Genomic DNA, 26824 nt, shown 5'->3' with positions numbered 1-26824 from the left:
ACCCTTTTAAATTAACTTTTCAAAGCCACCTCTCACTTAAAAAACTATCTTATTTAAAAAGCAAATGTTAAAAATGCTTTATAGGAAAACTGTATAAGATAGACACAACAAAGTGCAATAAACAAAGCCATATGCTAAGAGACCTTTCCAGAACACCAGGACGTCATTTTGTAGGGAAAAGATTACACTGCTGGATATTTCCCAACATTAAAAGCAACAGCAAATGTACACAACAGTCATGGTCAGTCATGGAGAGAAAATATTTTAAAATGTGATCTGATCTTCCATCTGCAATTATATCAAATATTTTATGTGGCCTCACTACCCCAAACCCACCTTTTATGCTGGTGTGTTAATATCACAGAGCTGAAGATCAGAACAAGAACTGATCAGATGAAATCATCTGCCTTTTTTAGACATTTGGCCAAAGTAAAGGGTTTTGATCACATGAAAGAGGGTCAACAGTTGTTCTCTTGACTTGTGGAAGGTCATTATTAAAACGTTGCTACCCCTCTGCTAAAAATCTTCATGATGTGCTCAGAGCATATCTTGGTTTCACCAAAGGATGGCAGTTACAATCTCTAGACTGTAACTACATTATTTATTTTCCTCTGGCTTCAGCACCATGAATAAAGAAGGCATTAATACAGGATTTCACACTAATTTTGCTTTGTAAAATAATTTAAAGTGTCTGTCAAAAAGAAAGTTATGAGTGCATAAACAACAATGATAATTTCAAAACAAGTTTTACTGCAGACATACAATACTTTTTAAAAGCAGGAAAAAATAATACATACTACAAGAAGGTATTTCACACAGTTCCATGCGTACGTTTTTGTTTTGTGTAAAACACCAGGGACCTTCCATTTGGCCACCAGGATTGCGGCAATACGCATGACCTCCTCCAAGCTCAGGAAATTCTGTACTTGTCAAACTGTGGGAATGGGGATGTTGAGAATCCCAATACTGACAATTGTGACCTGACTTGGTAACACTGATAGTCCCTCTATAATCCATTCCAGAGCCGTTGTAACACTGGTGATCTGCAAGATAAAGATGCATGATTAAAAGGAGGCCAAGTCCTTTCCTACTCTCTCCAAATATAGACTATCATAGAATAAAAATATGATGAGACAAGGGGGGACCCAAAATGGGAGTCCCCCCCCCCCAGGCATTGATGTTTATGAGTACCAGAAGCAGCTCACTCTCAGCCCACTGACTGCAGCTTTGCCGCAGTGGCAACTTCTCTTCAGTGTTGCTGTCTCAACAGTAATGGCTCTCCCCCAGTCTACCTAACCCAAGTTTTGCTACCTCAATGGCCCTGCTACAGAGGAGAAGTAGGAACTTTGTTTACATTTGCACAAACAACACTTTTGTATTTTGAGGGATATAACCTCCACATTTTTTTTCAGTTTCAGATTTAGGGGGGGGGGGGAGGGAGGCTTGTTGCCTGAAAATTCTGCTTCCTGCCAGTGTGCCACTGATCTACTTATTTAAGAATACACAGATGGGACAACACTTTACAATTACAATATACCAACAGTGACCCATGACATTTTCTGCTGCTGATCACCGCCCAGCAATGGTGTCGCTGCTGCTTCCTCCATCCCTATCTGCCCAGCTCACATGATTCTCCCATTCATCAGCTCCCAGTGGTGAGGGGACAGTGTTAGCAGCTTCTGCTACCCACTTAAATTGCTAACCTTTAGCAACTTACTTGGTGGTGGTTGGGGCAGTGGATCCCACCACTTATCTTGTCCATCCTCCCCATGTTTGGCAATTATGGGTTCCTGGTCTCCCTCTCTGTCCCCCAGGGGTGGTGGAAAACACCCTTTGGTTGCCCATCTCTGGGATTTGGTCAAACACAAATATTACTTGAACCAGGAAAGTAATGGAGATAGTAATCTAATGCAGAGTTAACCCAGTCTAAGCCCATTGATTTCAGCTGCAATTGGAATACTTTTTTCCTTAAAACTTTGGTGGAGAAGAGTATTTTGTACTGCAACTATGTGGAAATAGAAGAGGACAAGATAGATTGAATGGGGCTGCTGTTGCTCTCCTTGTGAATTACACATACACAGCTTTCCCATGAGCATCACTGATCCTCAGGAAAGCGTCTGATAAGGGAAGTATTTGGCAGCAAGGGATTACCATACCAGAGGTAAAAATATAGAGAAGGATTAGATCAGCCTTCAGCAGTTCATAAACTGCAAAGTGTGTTCCACTGAGGTTTAAGAGCCTGTGGCATCTATCTATCTGCTTTATTCTGACATCAGATTTTCAAATATTGGATCTGACAAGACATTTCAACAAAATGTAAACATTATTGTTTGAAATCTTGTCATCTTTATTGAGTTAATCCATCTCATGCTGGATCTTTGTCTTTTTCTACTGCCTTCAATTTTCCTAGCACTACTGTCTTTTCGTCTCATGATGTGACCATGATAGCCAATTACTTAGAATTACTACTGAATAATGTAATCAAATATTGCTTCATATGAAGGGCACAGCCATTCCCCTGTGAGGTTGACTGCATACGGGTAGCCCAGAAATTAAGATAATCTAGACTGTTTTCATCTTCTCCTTTGGCACATGCACAGAGAGCAGAGCAGGCTGTTAGAGGAATGTTAGAGAGTACGTAGCACTTTCATGTCCTACCAATCCTCTTCCTTATTTTCACTGGAAAAGGGTATCACAGTATTTCTGCCTCCTCCCCCAGCAGAAGGCCCTCTCGAGAGTCATTGCCCTGGAAACTGCCCCAAAACATGCCTGGCTGTAGGACAGAGAAAAGGACCTGTGTGGTTGCCACAGACAAAGTTCTTCCACCTCATTCACCTGGGAAGCTCTTCAGCCATGGCAACAATGCATGTTTGTCTGTCTCCCCTGTTTGTCTGTCAGGGTGACAACAGCCAAGGAGCCAGCAGCTGCAATTCCTCCTTGCCGGCTGCCACTGGCCACATCAAGCCCAGGCTAGCACAGTGACCCTAGGTGCTATTGGGGCCATCCAAGGCGGTTTTTGTGCCCTGGTTGAATTACTGGAAGACTGGAATTACTGGCAGACTGGAACTCCAGGTGATTGCCTAAACATGTCTACACATGAAGCCTGAAGGCCAGTCACAGTTCTCTCAGAATTCAGGTCATGCAGAGGCAGGCAATGGCAAACTGTGATCATGGGGACATCTGCAGAGCACAACATCTAAAATCACAAAAGGTTGAGGGTGGCGCAATTTGAGAGCATAGATTCCTGCTCCTTCCCCACCTGTTTATCTGAAGAAATGGGGTGGACAGCAGCAGTGGCCCCTTGTTCACCTTCCCCCACACTGCTCTCCCCACTACCAGAGACTGAGTGGGTGAGCAAGCCAGGCCAGTGAGTAGCTCCTACTCCCTTTCCTTGCTCAGCTCTTGTGCTACTGCTGAGGAGCAATGATGGGGAGACAGCAGATTCTACTCCTCCTCTCCATCCTCCATTTTAATGCAAAAGTGCTGTGCTATCTGGGTGCTCACCCTGAGGCTTTGCTGCCTCAACAGCAGCAGAGACTTGCTCGCTTGTCTGGCCACTCCGCATTGGCAGCAGCAGCAGCTCCCCTGCCTGCCAGGCACAGTGGAGCTTTGTCTGCACTTGTATTGGGGATTTTAATCTTTCCTCCATTAACATTTTAAGATTCAACTGCAAGCCTGAGAAGTGAAAAGAATTGTAGAAAATAATTTACTTCTTTATAAAAGTCCCTGATCTGCAGATTTAAGAATCCACAGACTGGGGCACACTTGACAGTCAGATATAAGATGATGATGATTTATGAGAATGGCAAATTCCAAACATGATGCAGCACTGGACGGATAAAACTTCTTGGTAAACTATTTAGATTCAGACTGTTTCATACAACATTATTCTGACATTCACATTAGATTAAATAATTGATCCAAAAGTGACAGATGTGGAAAAAATCTGAAAGTGCAGATCAAAATCAAAGTAACACAGAACATATGGCTTTCTCCCCAGTAGTCTGAACAAGGGAACCATTCCGAAGCAACTGGATTTGAACACCCCTATATCTGGACCATCTAACCTTTTAAGTTCATATTCCTTCAGCACCACGTTCTATAAACTTTTATTTTTGTCCTCTTTCTCTTTCCAAGTCTTTTTAAAAAGACCTATTTTCCTGCAGTTATCTACCAATCACTTTTTATGATTTTTATTTTATCTCTGGTTTTGCTTTACTTCTTTAAATAGAACTGTTCTGCCTTAATTGATGTATCTCTTTAAAAACTGTCTTAGTCACACAAGTGATCTGCACTGGCTGCCTCTACTGTGTTATTCTGGGGGCTGAGAAAATCTGCCCGGCTTATTCCTCTGTGCATTTTTAACACCTCGAGTACTTTACAATAGCACAAAGATTATGCCACAGAATTATGTATGCACTGCATATTGCTGAAAACAATGAAGCTGAAAATGTTCAGTATGTATGAGGGCAACTCTACCTATCATGGAGGTCTGGCAGTGACTCAGGTGCCTGGGGAAGAAAATGGATTTCTCTGGCAATTGCCATTTACATCATACAGAGAAAGGCTGCAGAAGAGAGATTTTATATCATCTGTTTCTTCTCATCTTACACATATACTACAAAGCAACCCTTCCAAGTTAGCTACAGGCACTCTAGAGATAGTGCGATCCATATGCATTATAATGATTTACATCACAGAGGAATATACATGGGAAAACATCACACTGGAATGAAAAAAAATCATGTGGGCTTTGAAGAAAAGATCCATAGACATGCCTTGGGACTCTTGTTCACAGATTTTCATGAATTGTTCATATAAATTCTGGAGTAAGATTTCATACATGTATTCCTCCAGATGGAAAAAAACTGCATCAGCTCAATGTGTTCTTTTTCAAGATAGTGAGTTAAAGCAAAAAAGATGCCAAAACCAGGTATCTTTTTTTACCAACTTTATATCCTGTGCTCAAATTAATGCTTTCCTTATCAAAGATCTATGTGCTTTCTCACAACACAAATGGAATTCCCCCTTCCAACTTCCAGTACTGAAAAAACCTCCATAAAGCTATCCTGCAAGTATAATTGTTTGGTAAAATTTTAAATATATGTAATACCAAATTTTATTATATTAACATAAAACACTATTCATAACTTGGCATATTTATGGAATTTAGTTGTCTAAAAGCAAAACTTCAAATGCACCCAATCCTAAAGAACAAAAGAGATGATCTCCCATAACTTATGTGACCTTGGTGCATGTGTCTTCGTGTTTGCCACTTTTGAGGCAGTAAAAAATAAAATTTGAAAAGAACAAGTTTTTGTATGTGGAGTGTTAACCTGGAGAGAAACAGCCTCACAGAATCACAATATTGTCAGTATGCACGTCACAAGAGCACAGCTTCAATCAACGGATTGTTTCATACATTAAAAAGATGATTAAATAGTTATAAAATCATTAACCGATTGGTGCCACTGCAAAAATCAGAGGCCCCTTCCGCACATGCAAAATAATGCGTTTTCAAACCACTTTCACAACTGTTTGCAAGTGGATTTTGCCATTCCGCACAGCTTCAAAGAGCACTGAAAGCAGTTTGAAAGTGCATTATTCTGCATGTGCGGAATGAGCCAGATATTTTATCACAGCAAATACAAGGTTAAAAAGTTGAGTAAACTTACAACTGTTGAGCCGCTCTACAGGTATTCCAATTTTTATGCAATTGGCAGCTTCTAAAGTATCTGGTAGTGGCAGGTCTTCACATTTAGGCGGCTGGAGCTGCACCAGAATGTGTGGATTAGACCTAGCGATGTTGTATTCTTTCCTGCAGAGATCATTCTCCAGAACTTCACACTCGTCTCGACACAGCTCTCTTGGTTTAGGGGTCCGAGACCGTTCATCACACAGAGGAAACACGAAATGACAGAAAGATGGGATGGCAAACTGAGAACATTGATCAGATAAATGGGTAGATGTGCCGATCATAGTAAATGCAGCTGAAACAAATAAAGTCAGTCATTACTATATGATTTACAATAAAATTAATTAGCCACTTTTCATTTTACCATTTCTTTTGAGAAGGAAGTGGCAATTAAACTGGCATACAACTAGTTCTTAGCATTGGTTCAAATATGAAACAATTTTAGGGATGCCAGCCTCCAGGTGGGTCCTAGAGATCTGCAGTTACAACTCATGTCCAGGCATAGAGATTAGTTCCCCTGGAGAAAATGGCTGCTGTACGGCTTGAGTTACCTCTCAAAACCCTAACCTCTGCAAGCTCCACTCCCAAACCTCTAGAAATTTTGAAACCCAGAGTTACCAATTTTAATTAACCTCCATGTATGTCACTTCAAACATCTCTAGCCAGACATGTAAGTGATATGTGTATTTGGTCTGGTTTCTGCATCTTCAAAAATAGCCCCTGTCAGCAGTGATGCTCAGGTCCTATTTCTCTGAGGATCCACCAATTAAAATATCCTCTATGTTTTCAGTAAGATGTCCAGCCAGTCTGTAATTCTAAACATTTCCTTTACTGTAGCTCCTCTGCAGCTCTTGAACTTCCCCTTATATATGCCATGATCTACCAGTAGTTCCCAAAATATCAGGTAAAGACCTCTGCCATTCAAGTTTTATATTTTTTTGGTGGCTGCAGAGCAGGGGGAGGAGAGTATAAAAGTAAAGCTATACACTCTTCCATCAGTTCTAGTTTGGAAATCAAATGGGCCTGGAGAGTCTTCTAGATAACCGAAGAAGTGTTGGGGTGAGAAGTGCTTACTGAATTACATTAAAAAGGCATGATGCACAGTATCAAATACATGGTACTCCATAATTTTCTATCACACCAATTCTAAACACAAGTCCCAGGATTAAGCCCCAATGAGGACTGCTACCGATTAATTCATACTGTTCTTAGTATGCAGCATAGTTTTACAAAATTCCTTCACTTTTGAAAAAAAAATAAAACTACATTTTTTGAGGAAACACTAGGAATTTTAAATGGTTTTAAAGTATATCACATACAATTTACACATTATTTTACTGAACTTTTTAGAATGATCCCATGGATCCCAATTATTTCTAAACTGCAAATGGAAGACTGAAACAGAGACTGTGGCTTGCCTAAGGCTACCTATAAATGGCAGAATTAGATTTACTTTGGGACTTCCTTATTTGTAACTCAGTCTGTCACACTAAGCTATGCCATCCTGACAGTTCTTGTATTGACTTTTGTTAAAATATGCATCATAATCAGGGACCTGAACTTTGCTTTTGGCATATGCTCAATGAAAGATGTTTTCTTCTTGCTGCCACTTGTATGCAGTTAGGTAGGTTGTCCAAGATCTTCTAATATGTTTTATTCCTTGGAATGATTTGTCATACCACCCTGAATGTCTGGGTAGACAAAGGAAACCATTAATGTCTCAGTTTCATTCTTACTTCAGCTTCTTTGCCTAAGGCCTCCAGTACAACAACCTGTTTCCTAAAGCTTTGCATTTTCCTTGACACCTCCTTTTATTCCTTCTATAACTTCTAAAGCTCACTTCATAATGGATTTGGCTAAGTAGGAGGCAGTGTGCTTAAATTATCACTCAACAGGAAAGGACAGCAACAGTGATACACTCTCTGAGGCCCATGGAACTTAATTACAACCTAGAAAGAGAGCCACAATACTACATGCAGGTTACTATACCCAACATTTATGCATATATAATAATATAACATATAATGTATAATATAATTATATGACCATAATATTTGAATTATTTTACCACTGTTGAACCTTGTGTATCTGGTGTATATCTCTGCATTCTCACTCCCTCTTCAATGTAAGATACAGCAGCTCAGGGGAAAGAGAGTGAGACCCAGGAGGAACCCAGAGGAATGCAAGCTGGTCCTGGAGAAAGGGGAGTAAAAGCATTGCCAACCCAGCATGCTCATTTTCAGAGTGGTGGCCATAGCAGAAAGATGGAGTTTTTCTGGGACTCTACTACTACTTCTAGGTGCTTTATTTTCTAGGTTGAAGTGAGATTGCTCTTGGCCTGGTTGACTATGAATCTGTGGTCTTTTGGTAATTTTGTGAATATCTCTATGGCCCTTTCTGCATATGCATGGAAACACACCTCCACCGGGGGCCGTTCGCATGCTAGCATGTGAGCGGCCCCAACTTTCCCCTCAGCCAGAGAGGCGGCTCCCCCCTCTACTCACTGTCCCATCCAGCGTCGCTCTGGAGGGCTGCAGGGGTGGGGCTCTGCAGCCCTCCAGAGCGACGTGGACGGGACGGTGAGGGGAGGGGAGGGGGAAAGCAGCGTCTTCCCTTTGGTGCTGTTCGCACCGCGCCACGCTCTCGTTGAGCGAGGTTAACAGCGGTGGCTTCGCGCCGCTCACGGGCGGCCAGGATGGCGCTGCTGCATCACAAACAGCAGCCCAGAGATGGGTGTTTTTGCCGTCCCTGGGTTGCTGTATTTCGCCCATTCGGAAAGGGCCTCTGTGTCTTTTTTTGACTCCCTGGAGGGAAAGCATATGAGAACGTTGTTGAGGTCTGAGCATACCTGAATACTTCTCTAATGCACTATGGCTACAAGCATGACTAGAACTTTGATGAAAACTCTGGGTAAAGACCCCAGCCTGAAGGGCTTGGCCTTGAATTGGCAGTATTGTCCCATGTAAGTCAAATGGAGATACCATCTGTGTCCGAAGAAGATGGTGACATGTAGGTTACGCCTCTTGAAGGTCTATTGATGTCATGAAGGCGCCTGGAAGCAGGATTTGTTTAATGTTTCCATTTGGAACTTTTTCTGTTTTACGTGTTTCAGATCCAGATTTGTCCACCAGACCTCTGTCCTCTTGGACACTGTAAAAAAATATGGCGTGTACAACTTTGCCTCTTTTTTCTCTGGAACTGCTTCTACGGCCTGTATGTGTAGGAGGTGGCTTGTAATTGAAAAAGTTATCAGGTGCTTTTCTCTTTTTTCTGATCTTAGAGATATGCAAAACTTGTCTGGGGTAGGGTGGCAAATTCTATGGCATGATCTCAGCATCACAGTGTGTACAGTAGCTGATAATTTTACTGGGTATCTGAAGAACGGTAAAAGATACTTCAACAAAAGAGTAACTGAACAGTCCCCAAGCATGCAAATAGAAGTACAGGGAATATGTAGTTAAGCTTGGTCTGCCTTAGATTCAGCACTATGCCCTTTCCTGTTAGTAATGGTTTTAGCTGTGCTAAGCAAAGAAGAATGAGAAGTCAATAAAGAATCTGATGTTTGCTGACTATTTTCAGTAATCTGCACTAAAGATTATGTTGAATTACCAAACATGTTAATTAGTTACAAGCATTCTGGCGCAAGACGGACTTGAAAAAGAATGCCAGATAACAGCAAGGTCATGATAAACTGAAACTACTGAACCCACCACAAAAGAAATAATTGCAAAGGAACATAAAGTAAAGAAATTCATACTTGGGATATTCTTTTGCCAGAAATATACCTTCTTAGCAAACCTGGATCAAAGTTGCTTGAATCAAATGGAAGAAAATAAAATACAAAGAAGTCTCTGCCTTATTGTTCTGGGCCTGATTGTGTACTCATGAGCAGCCACAGCTCACTTTGGTCACAAACAACTACAATCGCACAAATAAATGTAAACATGAACTTGCAATACACAGGCATAGCCAACAGCAATGCCTTTGAGTGCAGCAGGAGTCATGCTACAGACAGGGGAAAAGGTAGAACTTGCATTAAGACTGCAACTATTTAGGTCCAGAACATTATAATTTGATAATCACACTAATCTGAAGATTACTGACCACCATAAAGGTTGAGGGAAGCACCACAGAGTTTAATTCTGTATGAACACTATAGTAATTCTGATATTCCTAGTTACATAAAGGTCCTGAAGGACAGCTGTTTGTTCAGGTTGGCCATCTGAAAATAAGATATCTTCACCAACGACACCTCTCATTGTTCAAGGTTTCTCTTTCTAGGTTAGTCTATGGTCAGGTTGTTGTTTTTATCTTCAGTGATATTTATTTTGGTTTTCAGGTATTTTGTTACTTTTGCCCTTCTTTGTATAATGGACTTCCTGACAATTGAGGACTATGTATGGATGCTCACCTTGTTTATTTTCATAATCCATTGCCTAAAAAAATGTTCCAATGTAAATTAACTCAGTGGCTAATTTGTTCAAGTGCTGGCTGTGAGCCTGCCCTTGGCTTCTCTTGATAATTCAGGGGCTGTTTGGGTTTTCTGATAATCATGATAATTTGTTATTTAGCGATCTAGATATAATATTCTAGGTACAATAAAGTAATAAAATTAAACAGGCACATACTTGTGGTCTACAAGAGTTAATAGAAAGAAAGAAAGAAAAAAGAAAGAAAGAAAGAAAATGAATAACATGATAAGACACTTGACTGAAGTAGGAAAACGAATAATTGTGAAAAAGACAACACCAATAACAAAGAATCTCACAGACTGAAAGCAAAGCTTTACAATAGTCAACATGAGAGAAAATGAAGAAGGAATAAAGATAATTTTAGAAATATTAGAACCAACAAACCTTAGAGGAGTCCTGCGTGAGTCGACAGAGAGAAGTATCAAAGGCCAACACCCAAACTCTTAATTTGCACGCAGGACCCAAACTCTTAATTTGCAGAGAAGACTGGGAGGTGATGCTGCCAGGTGAGAGAGAAAGAGAAGGGTAAAGTAAAGGTTCAGAGAAGAACTGAATGGAAGTTTGCCTTTTACATACTGAGCTTCAAATAATTCAGGCAGAAAAAGCTGTGGGTCCGCTAAAACAATTAATTAGAATAGAATAGAGCTGGAAGAGAAAGGCAGAGCTGGATATCATCAGCATGACTTTGCTATTAGAAGACAAAAGAATTGGACTCCTCAGGCTGACTATAAAGTATGAATAACAGTCCAAGAAAAGAGAAGACAAAGAAATATGAACCTTTAAAAGAGATTTTAAAGATACAGGAACGGAATCAGAACAGAACAGAACTACTAAATCCCCAAAAGTTAAGAAGCTGAAAGTGAGTAACAGAGGTAAATGCTGAAGGTAAGAAAACAAGAAGGAAAAGAACCCCTGTAACAGTATATAGACAACAACTAGACATTGCACTAGGGTTGCCAATCTGGACGTGGGGCCACGAAATTTCCTGGAATTACAACTGATCTCTAGGTGACAGAGATCAGTTTTCGTATAGAAAATGGTTGCTTTGAAGGGTGGACTCTATAGCATTATACCCCTCTGATGTCCCTCCACTCTACAAACCTGCCTCCCCAAGCTCCAACCTCAACATCCAGCAGTTTCCCAACCCAGAATTGGCAAACCTAGATTGCATTCAAAGCAGTCTTAATATAGCATGACACATTGTATACTCCAGTGGACAATTGTATACTCCAGGCACTGAGAGTGTGATTAAAACACAAAAGAGCAGCAGTAATGACAAAGCAGCAACAAAAACTCTATCAAAAGCACAAGTGGCAGATAAAGAAAAAAGGAAAAGAAGCTGGGAAATGGTCTGTAGAGGACCTTAGTAACATGTGAGATTGCAAACAGAGAGGGAGCTCAGTGCAACCTCGGCCTGCTCTGAAAACTACTAATTAGATTTATTTATTTGTTGTTCAGGGACCACTTGTGTTCATTGTCTAATTCCCTGCTTAGTGCATCTGCTAAGATGTTGTCTGAGCCCACTATGTGTATAGCTGATAGCATCATGTGATGATTGGCAGCCCAGTACCAAATACAACGGGCTTCTTTGCACAGTGGTATGGATCCTGTGCCCCCTTGTTTTTGCAGTCATGATGTCTGTGGTGATCAGTAATGACCTTCCCATGAGCAGGGTTGATAAATAAATGAGAGCAAATCTGACAGCCTTGAGCACTAATAAATTGATACGAAGCTTAGCGACAGCTGCCAACTAACAACACTTTGCATGAAACCCGCTACAATATACCCCCAGCCACCTTGCAACAAATTATCCTCCTTAGAACACCGTGCTAATGTATTAATAACTGATTTGTATATAATTAGTTTCACTGGGGTTTCCACTGGGGAACTATATCAGTGTTAAATCTAAACAAAAACCAATTCTGAAGGGGTCTCATATGCAACCTCATTCAGAAATTCAGTGAAGTGGTAGAAGTCAAAAGACCCAGCAATTTCTGAATACAGATAGCTATTTGGAACCTGTTACTGGAAAACTTGCACTCTAGCACCTGAATAGCTTGTGAATCCTGCTCAAAACTGATTTGAAACGAGCACCAATGAATTCTATATTCTGTGTGGGTTGCAACTTTGCTAGTCCCAGACTGTCTAACATGAGGATAGCAAAAGCAATTTGTTTTGATAAGGCATTATGTAAACTTCCCACAAATGACCAGTTGTCTAAATAAGGAAATACAGAGCAACCTTGTAAGGTCAGGTAGGCCACGACTGCAGAAGGACATTTAAAAAAAACTCTAGATGCTGAGGGCCATCCAAAAGGCAATATAACATACTCATAATATAAGTGCCTGCCCTACATCTTGAAGGCAGTACCTCAGTCTGGGAGTCTTAGTAGACCACAAACTGAACATGAGTCAGCAGTGTGATGAAGCAGTCAAGAAAGCCAATGTGATTCTAGGCTGTATTAATAGGAGTATAGTGTCTAGATTGAGGGATGTAATTGTACCTCTCTATTCTGCATTGGTTAGATCTCACCTGGAGTAGTGTGAACAGTTCTGGGCACCGCAATTCAAGAAGGATATTGACAAGCTGGAATGGGTCCAGAGGAGGGCAACCAAAATGGTAAAAGGTCTGGAATCCGTGCCCTACGAGGAGAGACTTAGGGAGCTGAGTATGTTTAGTTTAATGTATTGTCGAAGGCTTTCATGGCTGGAATCACTGGGGTGCTGTGTGGTTTCCGGGCTGTATGGCCGTGTTCTAGCAGCATTCTCTCCTGACGTTTCGCCTGCATCTGTGGCTGGCATCTTCAGAGGATCTCTGAAGATGCTCTGCAGATGCCAGCCACAGATGCAGGTGAAACGTCAGGAGAGAATGCTGCTAGAACACAGCCATACAGCCCGGAAACCACACAGCACCCCTATGTTTAGTTTGGTGAAGAGAAGGTTAAGAGGTGGCATGATGTTTAGGTATTTGAAGGGATGTCATGTTGGTGAGGGAGCAATCTTGTTTGCTGCGGCTCCAGAGACTAGGACCAGGACTAATGGGCTCAAAGTGAAGGAAAACAGATTCCACCTAAACATCAGGAAAAACTTCCTGACAGTAAGGGCACTTCGACAGTGGACTCCGTACTGTCAGGAGTCTCCTTCTTTGGAAGTTTTTAAACAGAGATTGGATGGCCATCTGTCAGAAATGCTTTGATTATGTGTTCCTGCATTGTTGGGGGTTGGACTTGACGCCCCTTGGGGTCTCTTCCAACTTTATGTTTCTAAGGGAAGTGGAACAAAAAATTGCACTCTTCCAGTTTGATTCTATAAAGGTTTTCAACCTTTCTGGTGGAAGTATAATTTGGTGCTGGTTTAGACTAGTTACCTAGAATCCCATTACTCACAGGTTGGACTATTGTCAGCAGTATACAATCCATTCATTATCAGATCAGATGGTCCTAGATTTATAGTCTCACAATTTATACTGAGTGCTTTCACCACATGAATAAATTATTTAGAATAAAGTCTCACATCCTCCATTGGTGAGAAAGAAAGGAATTATCAGAGTCATCTCTGGAGTCCTGAAGAGCCCCTTCCTCTGAATCCTATGGCGGGAACTCAGAGTAGGTTGGAGGCATCATCTGTGAGGTCAACATCAAAGGACCTCTAGGATGGCTGTCCCACAACAAAGCTGTAGACTGGCAACATGGAACCAATTGCATATAGTTCCAATGGCCCAAGGTGGCATATCTGATGACTGCAAGGACCTTGGAGATACCATTGTATGCTCTGCATGCTATCTAGGAATACCTGGTAGTGGTGGTGAGATAGGCCTTGACAAAAAGGTTTTGTCCATGTTAAAGCCAAAATCTCCATGACATTACTGTCAGATGACTGACAGCCCCTATCTCCAAGAGATGGAGATGGGGTACAAGGTTGTCTCTTCTTCTAAGGTGAGAGGAATTGACTTCAATGTAACAGGCTACAGCACTGATGCAGAGATGGACTTCGATATTAAAACAAAGACAATTGACTTCTGGGAGGGGATGGAATTCAACATCAAGAGGATGAGAGTTTTAAGTGTCAAAGAGATGGCAGATTGTGACTGTAGAAGAAGGTTTTATGAAGATGAAGGAAAGATGAACATCAATGCCAAGGTGTCAGAGACTGGCATCAAGCTGTGGTAAGTGAGCTACTTAGCAGAGAGAATTACTGCAGGCACTGTTCTGATTTTTTTTTTGCCTCAGAGGCTTTTTTTGCCTTAGGCTTTTTCTTTGCCCTTTTTTCTAGCAGCTCACATGTGGCCTGTTGCTCTGAGATGGGCAAATGGTACCAAAGCCATGGGAGGCATATGGGTTCTTTTTCCACTTTCTTACCCTCCATTTTTTCTTCCAAGACATCACCAAAAAACCCCAATCAGAAGCTACACTACATTCTCTTTCCACAGCAGTAGAAACAGAACTGAGGGAGAAGTTTCATCTCTCTACGTCATGTGGCCGTTTGGGTGGGGAAAGCCTCCAACTCTGGCTCAAGGCAGATGGGAGGGGGAGCACTCCACAGAACCAATCTTTCTGGCAGCTTGCAAGTTGAATCTCTGCAGCTGGCCTACACAGTCCCATGTAGGACTGCACAGAAGGCAGGAAGATGAATAGCTACTTGCTGTAGTAGAGTAGACTTTATTTACAGTCAATGACCAAATATTACTTGCTGTATGAAATCCTACAGGAGAGATTTAGGAATACAGAAATGCTGTATAGATAGTGTTGCCTTAAGACCAATTCCCAGAGATTCTTCAGCTAAATAACTGGAAACTACGAAGGAATACAATGCAGGTAAACCTGCTTACGGCTGTTTCCCTCAAACACTGACACTGAAGAAAATCAAAAAAAGAAGAAAGTAAAAGATTTGGTAAGACAGAAGTTAGAGGAATTAAAATAACATTAAGAGGAAAAATAACTTTCAGAGGAAATTTCTTATTTGGACAGTAGGTGTCACCACATCCTATTTCCACAGTTATAAAAATTTCACTGGCTGAAGGCTAAAGCAAGCCAAAAGACTGGAAAACTTAGGGTTGCTACTGGTGTATGGAAACCTATTAATAAATAAAGGAAATATGTACCTCACCCACTTTCAGTAAGTTACAGTGAACTCGCATATAATCTATGTGCAATGTAGACTTGATTTTTCTTTATGTGTGCTAAGTAATTCTCATGTTACATTCAATGCATACATAGCTGAAGGTGTGATACAAACTCCACTGCCTGAAGACTGTTAGGACAAAATCCAGGACAAAAGGAATCCCAAAGCTGAGAACAAATGGAATCCTAAGAAGGTCTATTCTACTCAGATCTATTCAGCCAATCTTGCTCCCAGGGAAGTATTTTTAGGATTGCACTATAAATAGCTTTAAGACTGACAAATTTAGCTTTTTCAGACTTGACTTGGGGCTGCCCTCCAACATTCACTTAGGCCTTCTTATCATAACATTCCAAGCTATGGGCTGGCTGCACAAATATGCAACAACTTAGCAGCAGGTTTATATTAAAGTATCAATAAGAATGGAGTAAATAGTGACTTAAATAGATTCAAGTATGTAACTCAGTTTTTTAGTGAATGTTAGGATAATAAAAATAAAACAGAACCTCTTTTGTAAGTTTTACTGTTGCAGGTTTAGGATGTGTGCAAAGAAGGATTTCAGAATAATGTGAGAGTTTCTTTTTTATACTGTTTTATTTGTTATTTATTATAATGTTTATATATCTCATATGTTTATCCCCCAGACATAAAGTGGCTGCAGGCATTATGGGGAAGCCTTGCCATTTTTAGCTCTCATTTTCTATTTCTTTTCATGAAACCCTGACCTATGGCCTATTGTGCACTCATGACATACTCCACTTTAGAAGCCTTTAGAAGCAGTTTACTCATTTTTTGCACAGCATTTTTCTTCTGTTGTGCATTGCTGTTGTGCATCTCAGTGCCATTTTTCTTTATTCTGGCATGAGACAGGATTCATGCATTCACAGAGAATTCACCTTTTTCTACACTGGGTTTAGGCTCTCCCCCTGGTGATGGACATCATGGGGGAGTTCCTCTTTTTTAGAAAATCAGCATGAAAAGATCGGTTCCAGATTCTAGCTGGTGGGGTTCCTGCAGTTTCCTGTACGCACATGCACCCTCTTCAATTACTTTCCCCACCCCCAAGATGTATCCTTAGTGCTTCAATCTGGTTCAAAAGGCATCTCATCTCCATTCTGGGGCTTTGACCTTTGTTTCTTCTCCTAAGTTTGGTTTCTTATTTCCTCAATATTAAAATATTAAAAATCAAGGTTGGTTTTTCCTGCATTTACAAAATGTGGAGATTCTCATTCAAGAAGTGCAGTGGCTTCGGAACAGTTGCGTAGTTGAAAATCTGATCCAGAGAATATATTCAGTCACTGTGCAACTGAAAATCTAACTGAAGGGAAATTTCGTTTAAGGTGAGGAAACATTCCTTCCGCAATTACCCTTCAAGTAAAAAACACGCACTAAACACTCCTTTACATCACAACCAAGTTAACAGGTGATATATCAATCTATCTTTGATTCTCATGCGAACTGTTGTGCACAGCTATACTTACAGGGCAACTGTATGCAGTGTTATTCCAAATGTACAGTCTGAGGTTGGAGTAACTCTGCAGAGGATTGCAGAGTTAGTCACATAGCCTTTTAGCTGCACCAATATGCTGTGGGAGTTAATCACCGACAGTCTGACCTTTCCAACTTAGAAAAAGTCTAAGCAATCAGCAAACATTACTCTTTAGAGTGCACTGCAATAAAGACTGGTTGAAGTCTTGTCCATATTATCCAGTATTATCCAGCATGTAAAGCATTTGCTAAAGATAAAAATTCACTGGGAGCCTATTAAGATGTGATGTTTTTATAGCCACTTGGTTAAGTACGTTTGTTTCTTTTTTACTTTTCTTGGTTTCAGTTCCACCTTATTTAATACCACGTTAGGTCACCAGCTGGAGAGCAATATCTTAAAACACTTGGCTACAGCAATCTTCCATAATGGCTTTAAAATACAGGTAAACCAGAAGATCCCAATGATCAACCTACAAACTCTGTAATGCTGTGTACCAAGACTGAGCAATACATGTTTCATGGAAGTCCTCACAAACCAGAAATCTCCAAGTACTTCATCAAGCAAGTGAATATATATTCTACAAAGGAAAAAAATTAGTTTGAAACACACACACAAACACACACACACACACCCAAAGTAAATGCAATATTCTGAATGTTGCCCAGGAGTAGAGAACTCAGGCAAGCGGAGAAGCTATTCCACAAAAATCTCTTGAAGCAACAGAACTGAATTTCTAAAAGCACCAGTGCACAATAAATTCCTCCAGACAAAATGGGTCCATGGGGTTTCCACCATATAACTACTTGCAAGCATCACTGCTCCATAAGAAAACAACAGCCCAAGATTTGCTCTGCAACCTTTAAAGGCTTTGCTTTTTGTTTTTAGGGTGTTAAAATAGAGTTCAACATTCTGCACAAAACACAAAAGAAGAAAAGCTAGGTATGCAGGCTTACCAGTAATCCGGTTTTCAATTTCCCCTTGCATTTGGAGGGAGTCCACAAAAATTGTTCGGTTTCCAATAATTCGAGCACAAGCAACTCCCCTGTATGGTTGGCAAAACCCATCTTCATGATAATTTTCCCTACAAAAATATAAATTGTGAGTTTGGTAAGTGCATCTGCAGATGTCAGTCTGTGCCTGATGAATTTTAAAGAACATATTTTTCAGAATTAGGGGGAATTATGGTAAATTTTGACATTTTTTATTCTTCCAGACACTGCTCTCTGACCTCTATTTTATTTAACATTGCTTTTGAAGCAATAAGGGCATCAGGGGTTTTTTTTTTGGGGGGGGGGGGATCTCCACAGAGTAAAAACAAGAAATATACTAGAAATCCTATGCTAATGTTAATGAGATATGATAGATGATTCTACTAAAAAGCTGTTCTACTGAGACAGCAATATGTATCGTGTTACAACTTATAATACATTGCTGGCATCTAACAGCAGGCTACACAATTAGGGAAGCAGTTGCTTCTTTTCTTTCACCTCCCCTGCAATTCTTCATTTCCTGTAGGGAACAGCAAAACAGGTCTTGCCAACATTTAATTAAAATATGGCATAATTCTGAACCATGACTTAGATAGAAACAAAGAAAAACATAACTCTCCCCCCCTTAGTTAAACTTAATGTCAAATTCTTTTTTTCTGCCACAAAGCTGATTTCATCAGCTGATTTATGTACCAGCTTTGGATTGAACTCCTTTTTAATTTTTTTAATCATCATTACCAATATCAAATGCTCAGCATGGCCCCATCTGAGGATACTTAAATCTGAACACTGGGGCCACTGTCAGAGAAGACAGATCTTTCTACAAAGGAGGAAAAAAAACCCTAGAAGCAACCACAGGGAACTTGTTGCTATGCAACATGCATGCTCATTCAGATCTGGCTGTTTGCTATTCAACAGCAACCACACTACACAAACCATTGTGGTATAGTGGTTAGTTTCAGAACAGGATTTGAGGGACCTGCTATAGACGCTTACTGGGTGACCTTGAGCCAGTCTCACAGTCTCAGGCTAACCTGCCTCACAGGGTTGTTATGAGAATAAAATGGAGAAGTGGAAAATTATGTAAACTGCTTTGGTTCCCCACTAGGGAGAAAGGTAGGGTATATGTGAGGTAAGTATATAAAGATAAAGCTGAATAGTGGAGGCAGATAAATGGCAGGTTGATTGGAAAGGAGAGAGGAAAACAGGGAAAGTTGAGGATGGGGGGCTGCCGGGAGGAAAACTAGAAGAAATAGTGTAGGAAGAGTGATACAGAGGCAAAAGAGATACTCACCCTGAAAGTCCTTGAACATTCTCTACTATGCAACTGTACCAAACATAATGGCTGGAACCCAGGGCCGGAGCGAGGGAGAACTGCGCCTGGGGCACGCGTGCGCCCTGCACCCCTACCACGCCCCCTCCACGCCCCTGCACCAGTGTGCGCCCAGTGCGTCATGCAACCTCCCGCCCCCTTGGCACTGCGCCACTGCTGGAACCACAAAACTGGGAGTAAATTTCCCAGGAAAAGGGTGCCGGGGCAGGGAAGGAGCCAAAGCTGAAGAAAAAGGGGACAGATAAAATTAGGTCAGCTGATGGATAGGAAGGACAGAAGTAAGCAGGCAATCGAGAGAGCCTTGAAGAAGGAGGAAATAGTGGGGTAGGGGAGGAAGGAAATAGTGTGAGAAGGGGAAAGGATATGCCTATTGTAACTCCTTGCAGGTTCCCTGCTTGTATTATATATCACTTATCAATCAGTTATTCGAAGATGATCAGACCCTAAAGACCAAATCATATGTGATGCTCAGGATCTTTAATCAAGGGTGTGTACAATGTTTTCAGTATTTTTTCCGGTTTGGCTTTAAAAGAACAGAACATTTTTAAAAAGCTGATAAAAGCCAAACTCCCATGTTCGCTTTTTCAGCTTTTTAGAATAGCACATTTAAAGCTGAACCCAAAAACTTACAAGCTACAATGCTGCCTGCTGACTCCAAAACCTGCTTGGGAGGAGGGAGGGAAAAGCTGCATGCCGGGATAGGTTTAACTGACCCCTGCACTCAGCTCTTCTGGCTGCCCTACCACCTTCCAAACCCTCTTGGTGAGATCAACACCGCAGCATTTACCAGTGATCAACAGGCTGCACTGCTAGGATCTCAATAGCTTGAAGGAAAAGATTTTTTAACCAGCACACTGGAGTAACTGACAACCCCCATTCCTTGTGGATGATAGATAACATCATGGCGATAACACAGTCAAAAGAATCAAGTTGGAAAACAAGGAACAGCCTCGTTCTCAGTTTTGGAGTCACAAATCTTCTAAATATGTTATACAAATCAGATAAAAGAGATTCAGTCACAGGCCAGAACTGAAATTAAAGTAATAAGTGAAAGCAGACAACTACAAGCTCTTCCAGTTCTTCCCACATGGGCTTTACAAATGGTTTGTATTACCCTTGACAGCAGCATAACTTAAAGTTTGACTCAAACTCAACTTGAAATGGATAGGTTTGAATCAGATCAAGCAACTTGACACCTAAATATGGATTAAAATAGCAATACAATAAAGGCATGTATCATTATTAAAGGATAATTTGCAGAGCTGCTTTCAAACGTACACAACATTTTCAATTGTTCATTTTTTGATAATACTTACATGCTTTCAGTATTCCTTACTTATAATTTGGCACATGAAAACCCCAAGACCAGTGATATTAATTATATCATTCTACTTTAAAGGAATGATAGAAAACAATAATTCTGAAACACATCTCTAAGAAAATTATTCCAAGGGACACTAAGGGCCAAAACAAATATATCTCTGGAAAACATGTGAATGGGTTCCAAACTCTTACCCTATTAAAGGTTGGTCCCAAGTTACAATTGGAACAACAGCAAGAGGAGCTGAGAGAGTGTCATATTCCAGACTAAACAGCCTACAGATAGGCAGGCCAGGTCTCCCACTATAGCAGTAGACCTCTTACCGCTTACCACAGTTTCCCTTTCAACACTTCCCAGGCCAGTAGGTGGAATATGGAGGGGGGGTTCATGCTGGCATCATGTGACATCACTTCTGGCGTAACCTGGAAGTGATGTGATTATGTCAGGAGACAATGCTTTAGGATATGCCCAAAACGTTAATCAGAGAGCATCCAAACCCTATTAATGTAACTTCCAGTGGAGTAAATTAGCATGACACTGTTGTGCCTGTCCCAACCGCCACATTCCTGGCTCAGGTATGGACTTTTGGCGATTTGAATTACCCTGCCTGCAACAGGGAGGGACGTCATGTGAAAATTTGGGGGCGATCTGTCCTGCCGTTACGGTGTTAGGGCAAGACCAACAAACGAATGGTTAGCTTTTTATATATACAGATTGCCATGAAGGCCTGAGCAGGACTGCATCCCAGTGGGATGTTTATTCTTTTGATTGGATATTTGTAGTCATCCCCCGCGAGGGCTCTGCTCTTCGCTATGAATAGGCGGTGACGCTGAGGAGAGGTTTCATCTGGTGGAGAGCCGCCAGCAACAGGGAAGCTGCTGGATTTCGTGGATCCTGACAACTCTTGCCCTGTGCTGGTACAACTCTGGCACCTTTATTAGGGTTTCATTGTGGGCGTGTAAAGGAGGTGGGTAGGGAGATGAGCGGGAGACCGGAGACCTGGAGATCATCATGTGATGCATGATCTCACCTGGCTGCTACGTGCGGAGAGGAGCCGCAAGCCGCCTGAGCCTCAATCCTCACCTGGGGCAAGACCATTGTCCTCCTGCTACCGGTGACTGAGCCAGACAGTTCATGACCCGCGGACCTCATAGGGGGATGAGGAGTGGGCAAAGTGCTGTGCTTACCTCAGAAAGAGCCAGAGGGATTTAGGCGTTCCAGCCACGCATTACGGTGCTGCTGGGTCAGCGGTGCATTACTACATCTCCTCCTTTACATTTTAGAGGAGAAGGCCTAAATGTTAGGGCGATTTAAAGGGACGCTTTGTCCCCTCCGCCAAGTTTATCGAAGCTGGACCGAAGCTGCTTGTGCGCAACATTAGAACTTGGTTGCGAGGTATGGAAATCTCGAGGGGCTTCTTACACACCGCTACAGGCAATATTAGGATACACATTGAATGAAACAAGATCCGGACGACGCAGGCATACAATCAAATCCAATGCAGAGCTGCGTACGATAGCACTCAACCATCCTCCCCTCAGCCATCTCCAGAGGTCTTACCACCAATGGGGCAATACGTCGTATTTCAGATTCGATACTACTGCTTGCAACTCACGCACTTTCATATGAATCAACTGGGAATTATCAGAGAGATTAAAGCAACACATATTATTTTTACATTCTCACAAATCCCTGGTGATGCAATAACAACAAAACAATCAATGGCTGCATCGACATCTAAAAGCTCCGCTTGGATCGAAAGTTCCTGCTGCCTCGGAGGCTCAGGGCATCCAGAGCAATGGAGGTGGGGTTGATGGACTTCAAGCAAGGGCATTGCCAAATAGCCGGCCAATAGTCTTGGTGTTACAGGAAACAAGTCCGACTCCCACAAGGAAGTTGCGAGGGAAACACACTCCGCCTTATTAGAGCCGCCATCAGTCCGGCAAGGGGGGGTCGAGGGGAAGGGCGGAGCGGCGGCTGTGCTTGGGCTTCCGGGGTGAAGCCTGAGGCAGAACGATGGTGAGGCGGCAGCAGAGAGTCCTCGCAGACACAGGCGGAAATGCAGCAACAACAAATAACATAACTTCTAAAAAATTAAGGCAATGGCAATAACTTCAGCAATAGTTGGTTCACAGTAAGCAATAAAACATGGCTAAACGATACATAGGCTGGATGATGTATCGGAAGGAAGGCAACCCGTGGGTTGCATAATCTGTCCAATGCATGGCTCTTTGCTGTTTGACTACCAAAGCTACAGAGCTGATGGCAAGTTAGAAGTCCATGGATTTCTCAAGAGCGAGGGAGAGCTCACTGATAGTCTTTAGCGCATTGCAGGTTCCAGTGATTCTCACGAAAGCAAGGCGTTGTGAGAGAAGGCGTGTTCCAACAATATTCAAGCGGCTGGAAAACAGCAGAGAGAGTTCCAAGGAGGTTAATCTATCAGGAATGTTCCTGGCTGCAATCTCCCAAGTTTCAGCCAGGGGGACTGCAGAGAGGAGAGAGAGAATGGACGACTGTGGATGAGGGGCAGCTGACACACAGTATCAAACTCTGAGCCATAGCCTGGCCCAGGCTGCCGTTCCTCCCAGGGGTGGCCCCCCAGTGAGGGCTGCGATCTCACGTGCGGAAGAATGGGTGTGCTGGCTCCAGAGAGATCCCTCCCATCTCGGCCCCAGGCTGGGGCAACTGTCCGAGGGCCCACCTCTCAACAGAGCTGCTGGGTTGGATCCTTCCAGGGAGGCCCGCCTCCCATCTCCCGGGATGGGGCTGGCCTGGCATGGCTGCAGCTGGACTCCTGTATGGAAGAGAAAAAACAAGCAACGCTTTTCCCCAGGGGTTCTATGCTGCTGGCTGGGTTAGTAGATGACAATAGAGGACCTGAGCCCTGAGTGGGGGGGGGGGGGGGGGAGCAATTTTTGAATGATTGATAGAGAACGATACTTTGGATATGGTCTGCTGGATGATACCTTGATTGGGTCGATAGGGGGGGGGACTACTCCCCTTTCTTTTCTCGCTTTGTTTTGGGCCAAGCTTTCCTTAGAGCTTAGTTGGCCCATTCCGACAATCCATCACTTGGCAACATTCAAGGCGTTAAGAGACACAAGGCAGGGAATTGCAACCGAAGGCTTAGGAGAAGGGAGAGGTCACATCCAGGTCGGAATTGTTTGTTTGTAAAACAATCCCAATCACCTGCCTAAAAGTCAATGTGTGGGGGGCTTTTTTTGCAAAGCAACTTAAAACAATTCACAATTATAGTCATATCGTGAATATAGCAATCCATAGGAAAGATTTAGAGAAATATGCAAAGAAGGCAGTTCCTGGAGGCTTCTGGAGGTTTGATCACATCGAAAGCAACAATTGGAGAGGGGTTTGCATAAAACTCCTTTATCAGATCCTAGATCTAGAGGTGGGGTCGCTGTCAGCCCATTAGAGAGAAGGAGGGTGTGCAGAAAAGAAGAGGCGGGCGGGGTTGGAAGTTAGCTCTACCTTCCCCTCCTGTAAGGAGGACTTTGGCCGGTTTGAGCTTGCTTCCTACCTTCACAGCCGAGGCTGTGTAAGATAGGTGTGGTGCTGGGAGACCCCCCGGCACCTGTGACTAGCCAGGGAGCTTCAGCAGGAAATGTGGGAGCATGAAAATGGGTCAATTCTGGCGCCACGCGCAATGTGTGGCAGTGTAGGCCTCCAGATGGACTTCGAAGGAAAAAAGGTTCTCAAGGAGAGGTTTGAAGAAGAGTTTTGAAGGTTTAAACTAAGATGGAGGCTGGCTTGGAAGCAGGAGTCCCATCGGTATCCTAGGGAGCACGCACGCAGCTGTGTCCCGTTTAAGGCGGATGCTGTAATGGGCGAAGCCTTTCAAGGCATTGGCACACATAATCAGAAGGAGAAAAACTTTAATTAAAAGCACACAAGAGCATAGCTTAGAAGCTAATGGAAAAAACTCTTCTTATGAGGGGAAAACTTTAGGGTCTCTTGAAAGGCAAGACATTACAGAACCATACATAGGCATACAGAGCCACATATAAAGTAACGAGGAGGATTTGCAACTCTGGATTTGAGATCTTTGCTGCTCTCTGAGGTACTTGACGCATTTTGCTGCCACTGGGAGCTTTGAGCATTTAGGCTTTGCACAGGCTCAGAGGCTATGAGATCTGGTTTGAACTCTTTACAGCTGGAGAGGGCCAAGGGGGCTTCTTCTTCACGGCGACTTTGGCTTAAGGCCATTGTGCGAAAGCATCTTCCCTTCCATGCCTCATTGTCCTGTAGATTGGCTATATGGGGCATTCTGAGGAGGGTTCCTCAAAACGGGCAGTCCTCTCTCCACAGCATTTCTTTCTTGTTGCAATTCAGTGACTGTGGACTCTGCAGAGATCTTGAGATGCGCGCCCTTCTGGGGCACTGGCGGAGGCAGTGCCCGGGTGACTTTGAAGTAGGAAGAAGGGGTTAGCAGAGCAGGAAGTATAGGACGTAGGGGGGGAGCAAGGCGCTGGCAAGACATTCAGCCCAATGGTCTCCTCGTGGGTGATGGGATCACTATACCGAGCTGGGGCAGGGCTTAAGATCTCATGGGGAGCTCCGGGGGAAGGGTTTGAGGTGCGGATCTTGGTTCCGGGCTGGGGAGATGCCCGGGCGCGGACCTCCCCAGCGGGCATTGGGAGCTCCCGGTCTTAGGACTTTCCTGGGGGTCTTCGCCTCTGCGGGAGAGACCTCCTCCGGCCAGGGTTGTAGGCCCCCCCGCCGGGCAGCCTACAATTCCTCGAAATGTCCTGGCTTCTTTCACGCACTGGAGACACTTCGCCTTCGGCCGTCTCATGGCAGCGGAGAGGGCGGCGGCTAGAAGGCTGGCTTTGATGGGCTTAAAGACCCGATATCCTGGCAAGCTTTGAGCATGTCGGCCAGCTCGGGTTCCTTCCAGGCCTGTAGATCGCTTATGCGGCACTCAGCGGAGGCGCTTCTCCTTGGCAAGGGCGCTTAAGGAGTTCGCCTGGGCCTCGCTCGTTGTCAACCTGCCTCTTGAGGGCCTCCCTGGAGCCTGTTCACAAACTCAGCATAGGGCTCTTTGAGGCTTCTGCCGGGTGCTAGAAAAACTTTGGGTTGGCTGTCCGGTATTGGGGACTTTCTCAAAAAACGCCTTTGTAGGCGCATCTCAGAGGCCGCACCGTGTATAAGGGTGGCCACCGGGCAGGGCTTACTTGTGCATTGGGGCTAGCGAAAAGCTTCGCAGCCATAAAAGCTGCGCCGGTGGTGGTAGCGCTTTCGCCAGAGGCTGCTCCCTCTGCTTATGCACCGCTGGCGGTACACGCTCCCAGATCACATACTGCGCGGGGTTTAAAAGCATGCTAAAGGTGGCTTTTCCAGTCCTCCGGAACCATTAGGTGGTTCCTGGCGCATCGCTTCCAACATGCCTCCTCACATAGGGCTGGTGATTCCTACGCCCCGCATTGCTTTGAAGCGTGGAGCTCCAGTGAGGATATTATAGCTTAAGGGGCGGCATTCTACTAACCCGCCCAATCGAATGCCATCCTCGGTATCTGTGGGGAGATGGACGGGCAAGCAATACGCGAGAATATCGCATCGCCTTCCGCCAGGGTTTCTTTCTTTGCAGATCGTGGGCTAATACCAGTCATGCCGGCAGAGTTTGAAACCCGCTGCCATTACGTGGCATGCTGACGGAGGTGCGGTGGCTTCGGAAAATGAAGGCGGAGCAGCAGGGGGCGGCATGAGCCGGAGAATTTTAAAAGGGCGGAGGAGCCGCAGGGGGGCAGAAGCTGAGGACAGGCGCCCCAATTTAGTGGATAGAGAAAATTCCGGGGTTGAAATTCGAAGGTGAAAAGATCGAAGGAGGGCGGCCTACAGCAAGGGAGCCATAGGTCTGGCAGGCTGATGGCGACATAGCATTGTCTCCATCGCCAGTAGCAGTGACATCGGGCGCGCATGCAGGCTCTGCAGCGAAGAGTGCGCCCGATGTTTTCCCAGTCCTTAAGATTCAATGTCCCCCCCTCTGGGTACCATGGACATTGGAGCTTCAATCTCCTCGCTAACCACCTTAAGCAGCTCCTCTCTCTTTACGGAGACCCTGCCGCATTTCACTAACGCTTTCAGTTCGCTAACATCACGCTTGGTAACATAAGCCCTGCTTTTGCAAGCTCCCATACTCACCGGTGTTCCGTCGGACGAGAGAGTGTCCTAGACGCCGAAGTCTCTGGATGCGCCGATCCAGAGGGACAGGCGATACCGAAACGGGTGGTCCCTGATGCGCCGGATCCAGCTGGGACTCTCGGGTACCGCTGCCCTTTCCCAGGCGACGTGTGAGCAGGGTGGAGGTTCGAGGATCTCCCGGGTTTCGCACCAGCTTGTAGTCATCCCCGCAGGGTCGCCGCTAAGGAATAGGGGCGCAGGACGCGGAGGAGG

General features: G+C 43.6%; 1 protein-coding gene across 1 annotated transcript in view; it reads right to left on the bottom strand.

The window, feature by feature from the left end:
• Positions 1–26824, bottom strand: part of ROR2 (receptor tyrosine kinase like orphan receptor 2) — a 172797-nt gene that overhangs the window by 5870 nt on the left and 140103 nt on the right. Inside the window, exons 5-7 of the mRNA XM_048504111.1 lie at positions 17727–17854; positions 5676–5990; positions 798–1043 (exon numbers count right to left, since the gene is read on the bottom strand). Coding sequence (XP_048360068.1) covers positions 798–1043; positions 5676–5990; positions 17727–17854 — 689 coding nt within the window. The remainder of the gene's footprint in view (positions 1–797; positions 1044–5675; positions 5991–17726; positions 17855–26824) is intronic.

This window comes from Sphaerodactylus townsendi, linkage group LG07, assembly GCF_021028975.2.
Source record: "Sphaerodactylus townsendi isolate TG3544 linkage group LG07, MPM_Stown_v2.3, whole genome shotgun sequence".
NCBI classification, from domain to species: domain Eukaryota; kingdom Metazoa; phylum Chordata; class Lepidosauria; order Squamata; family Sphaerodactylidae; genus Sphaerodactylus; species Sphaerodactylus townsendi.
This window is presented reverse-complemented; position numbering and strand designations above follow the sequence as displayed.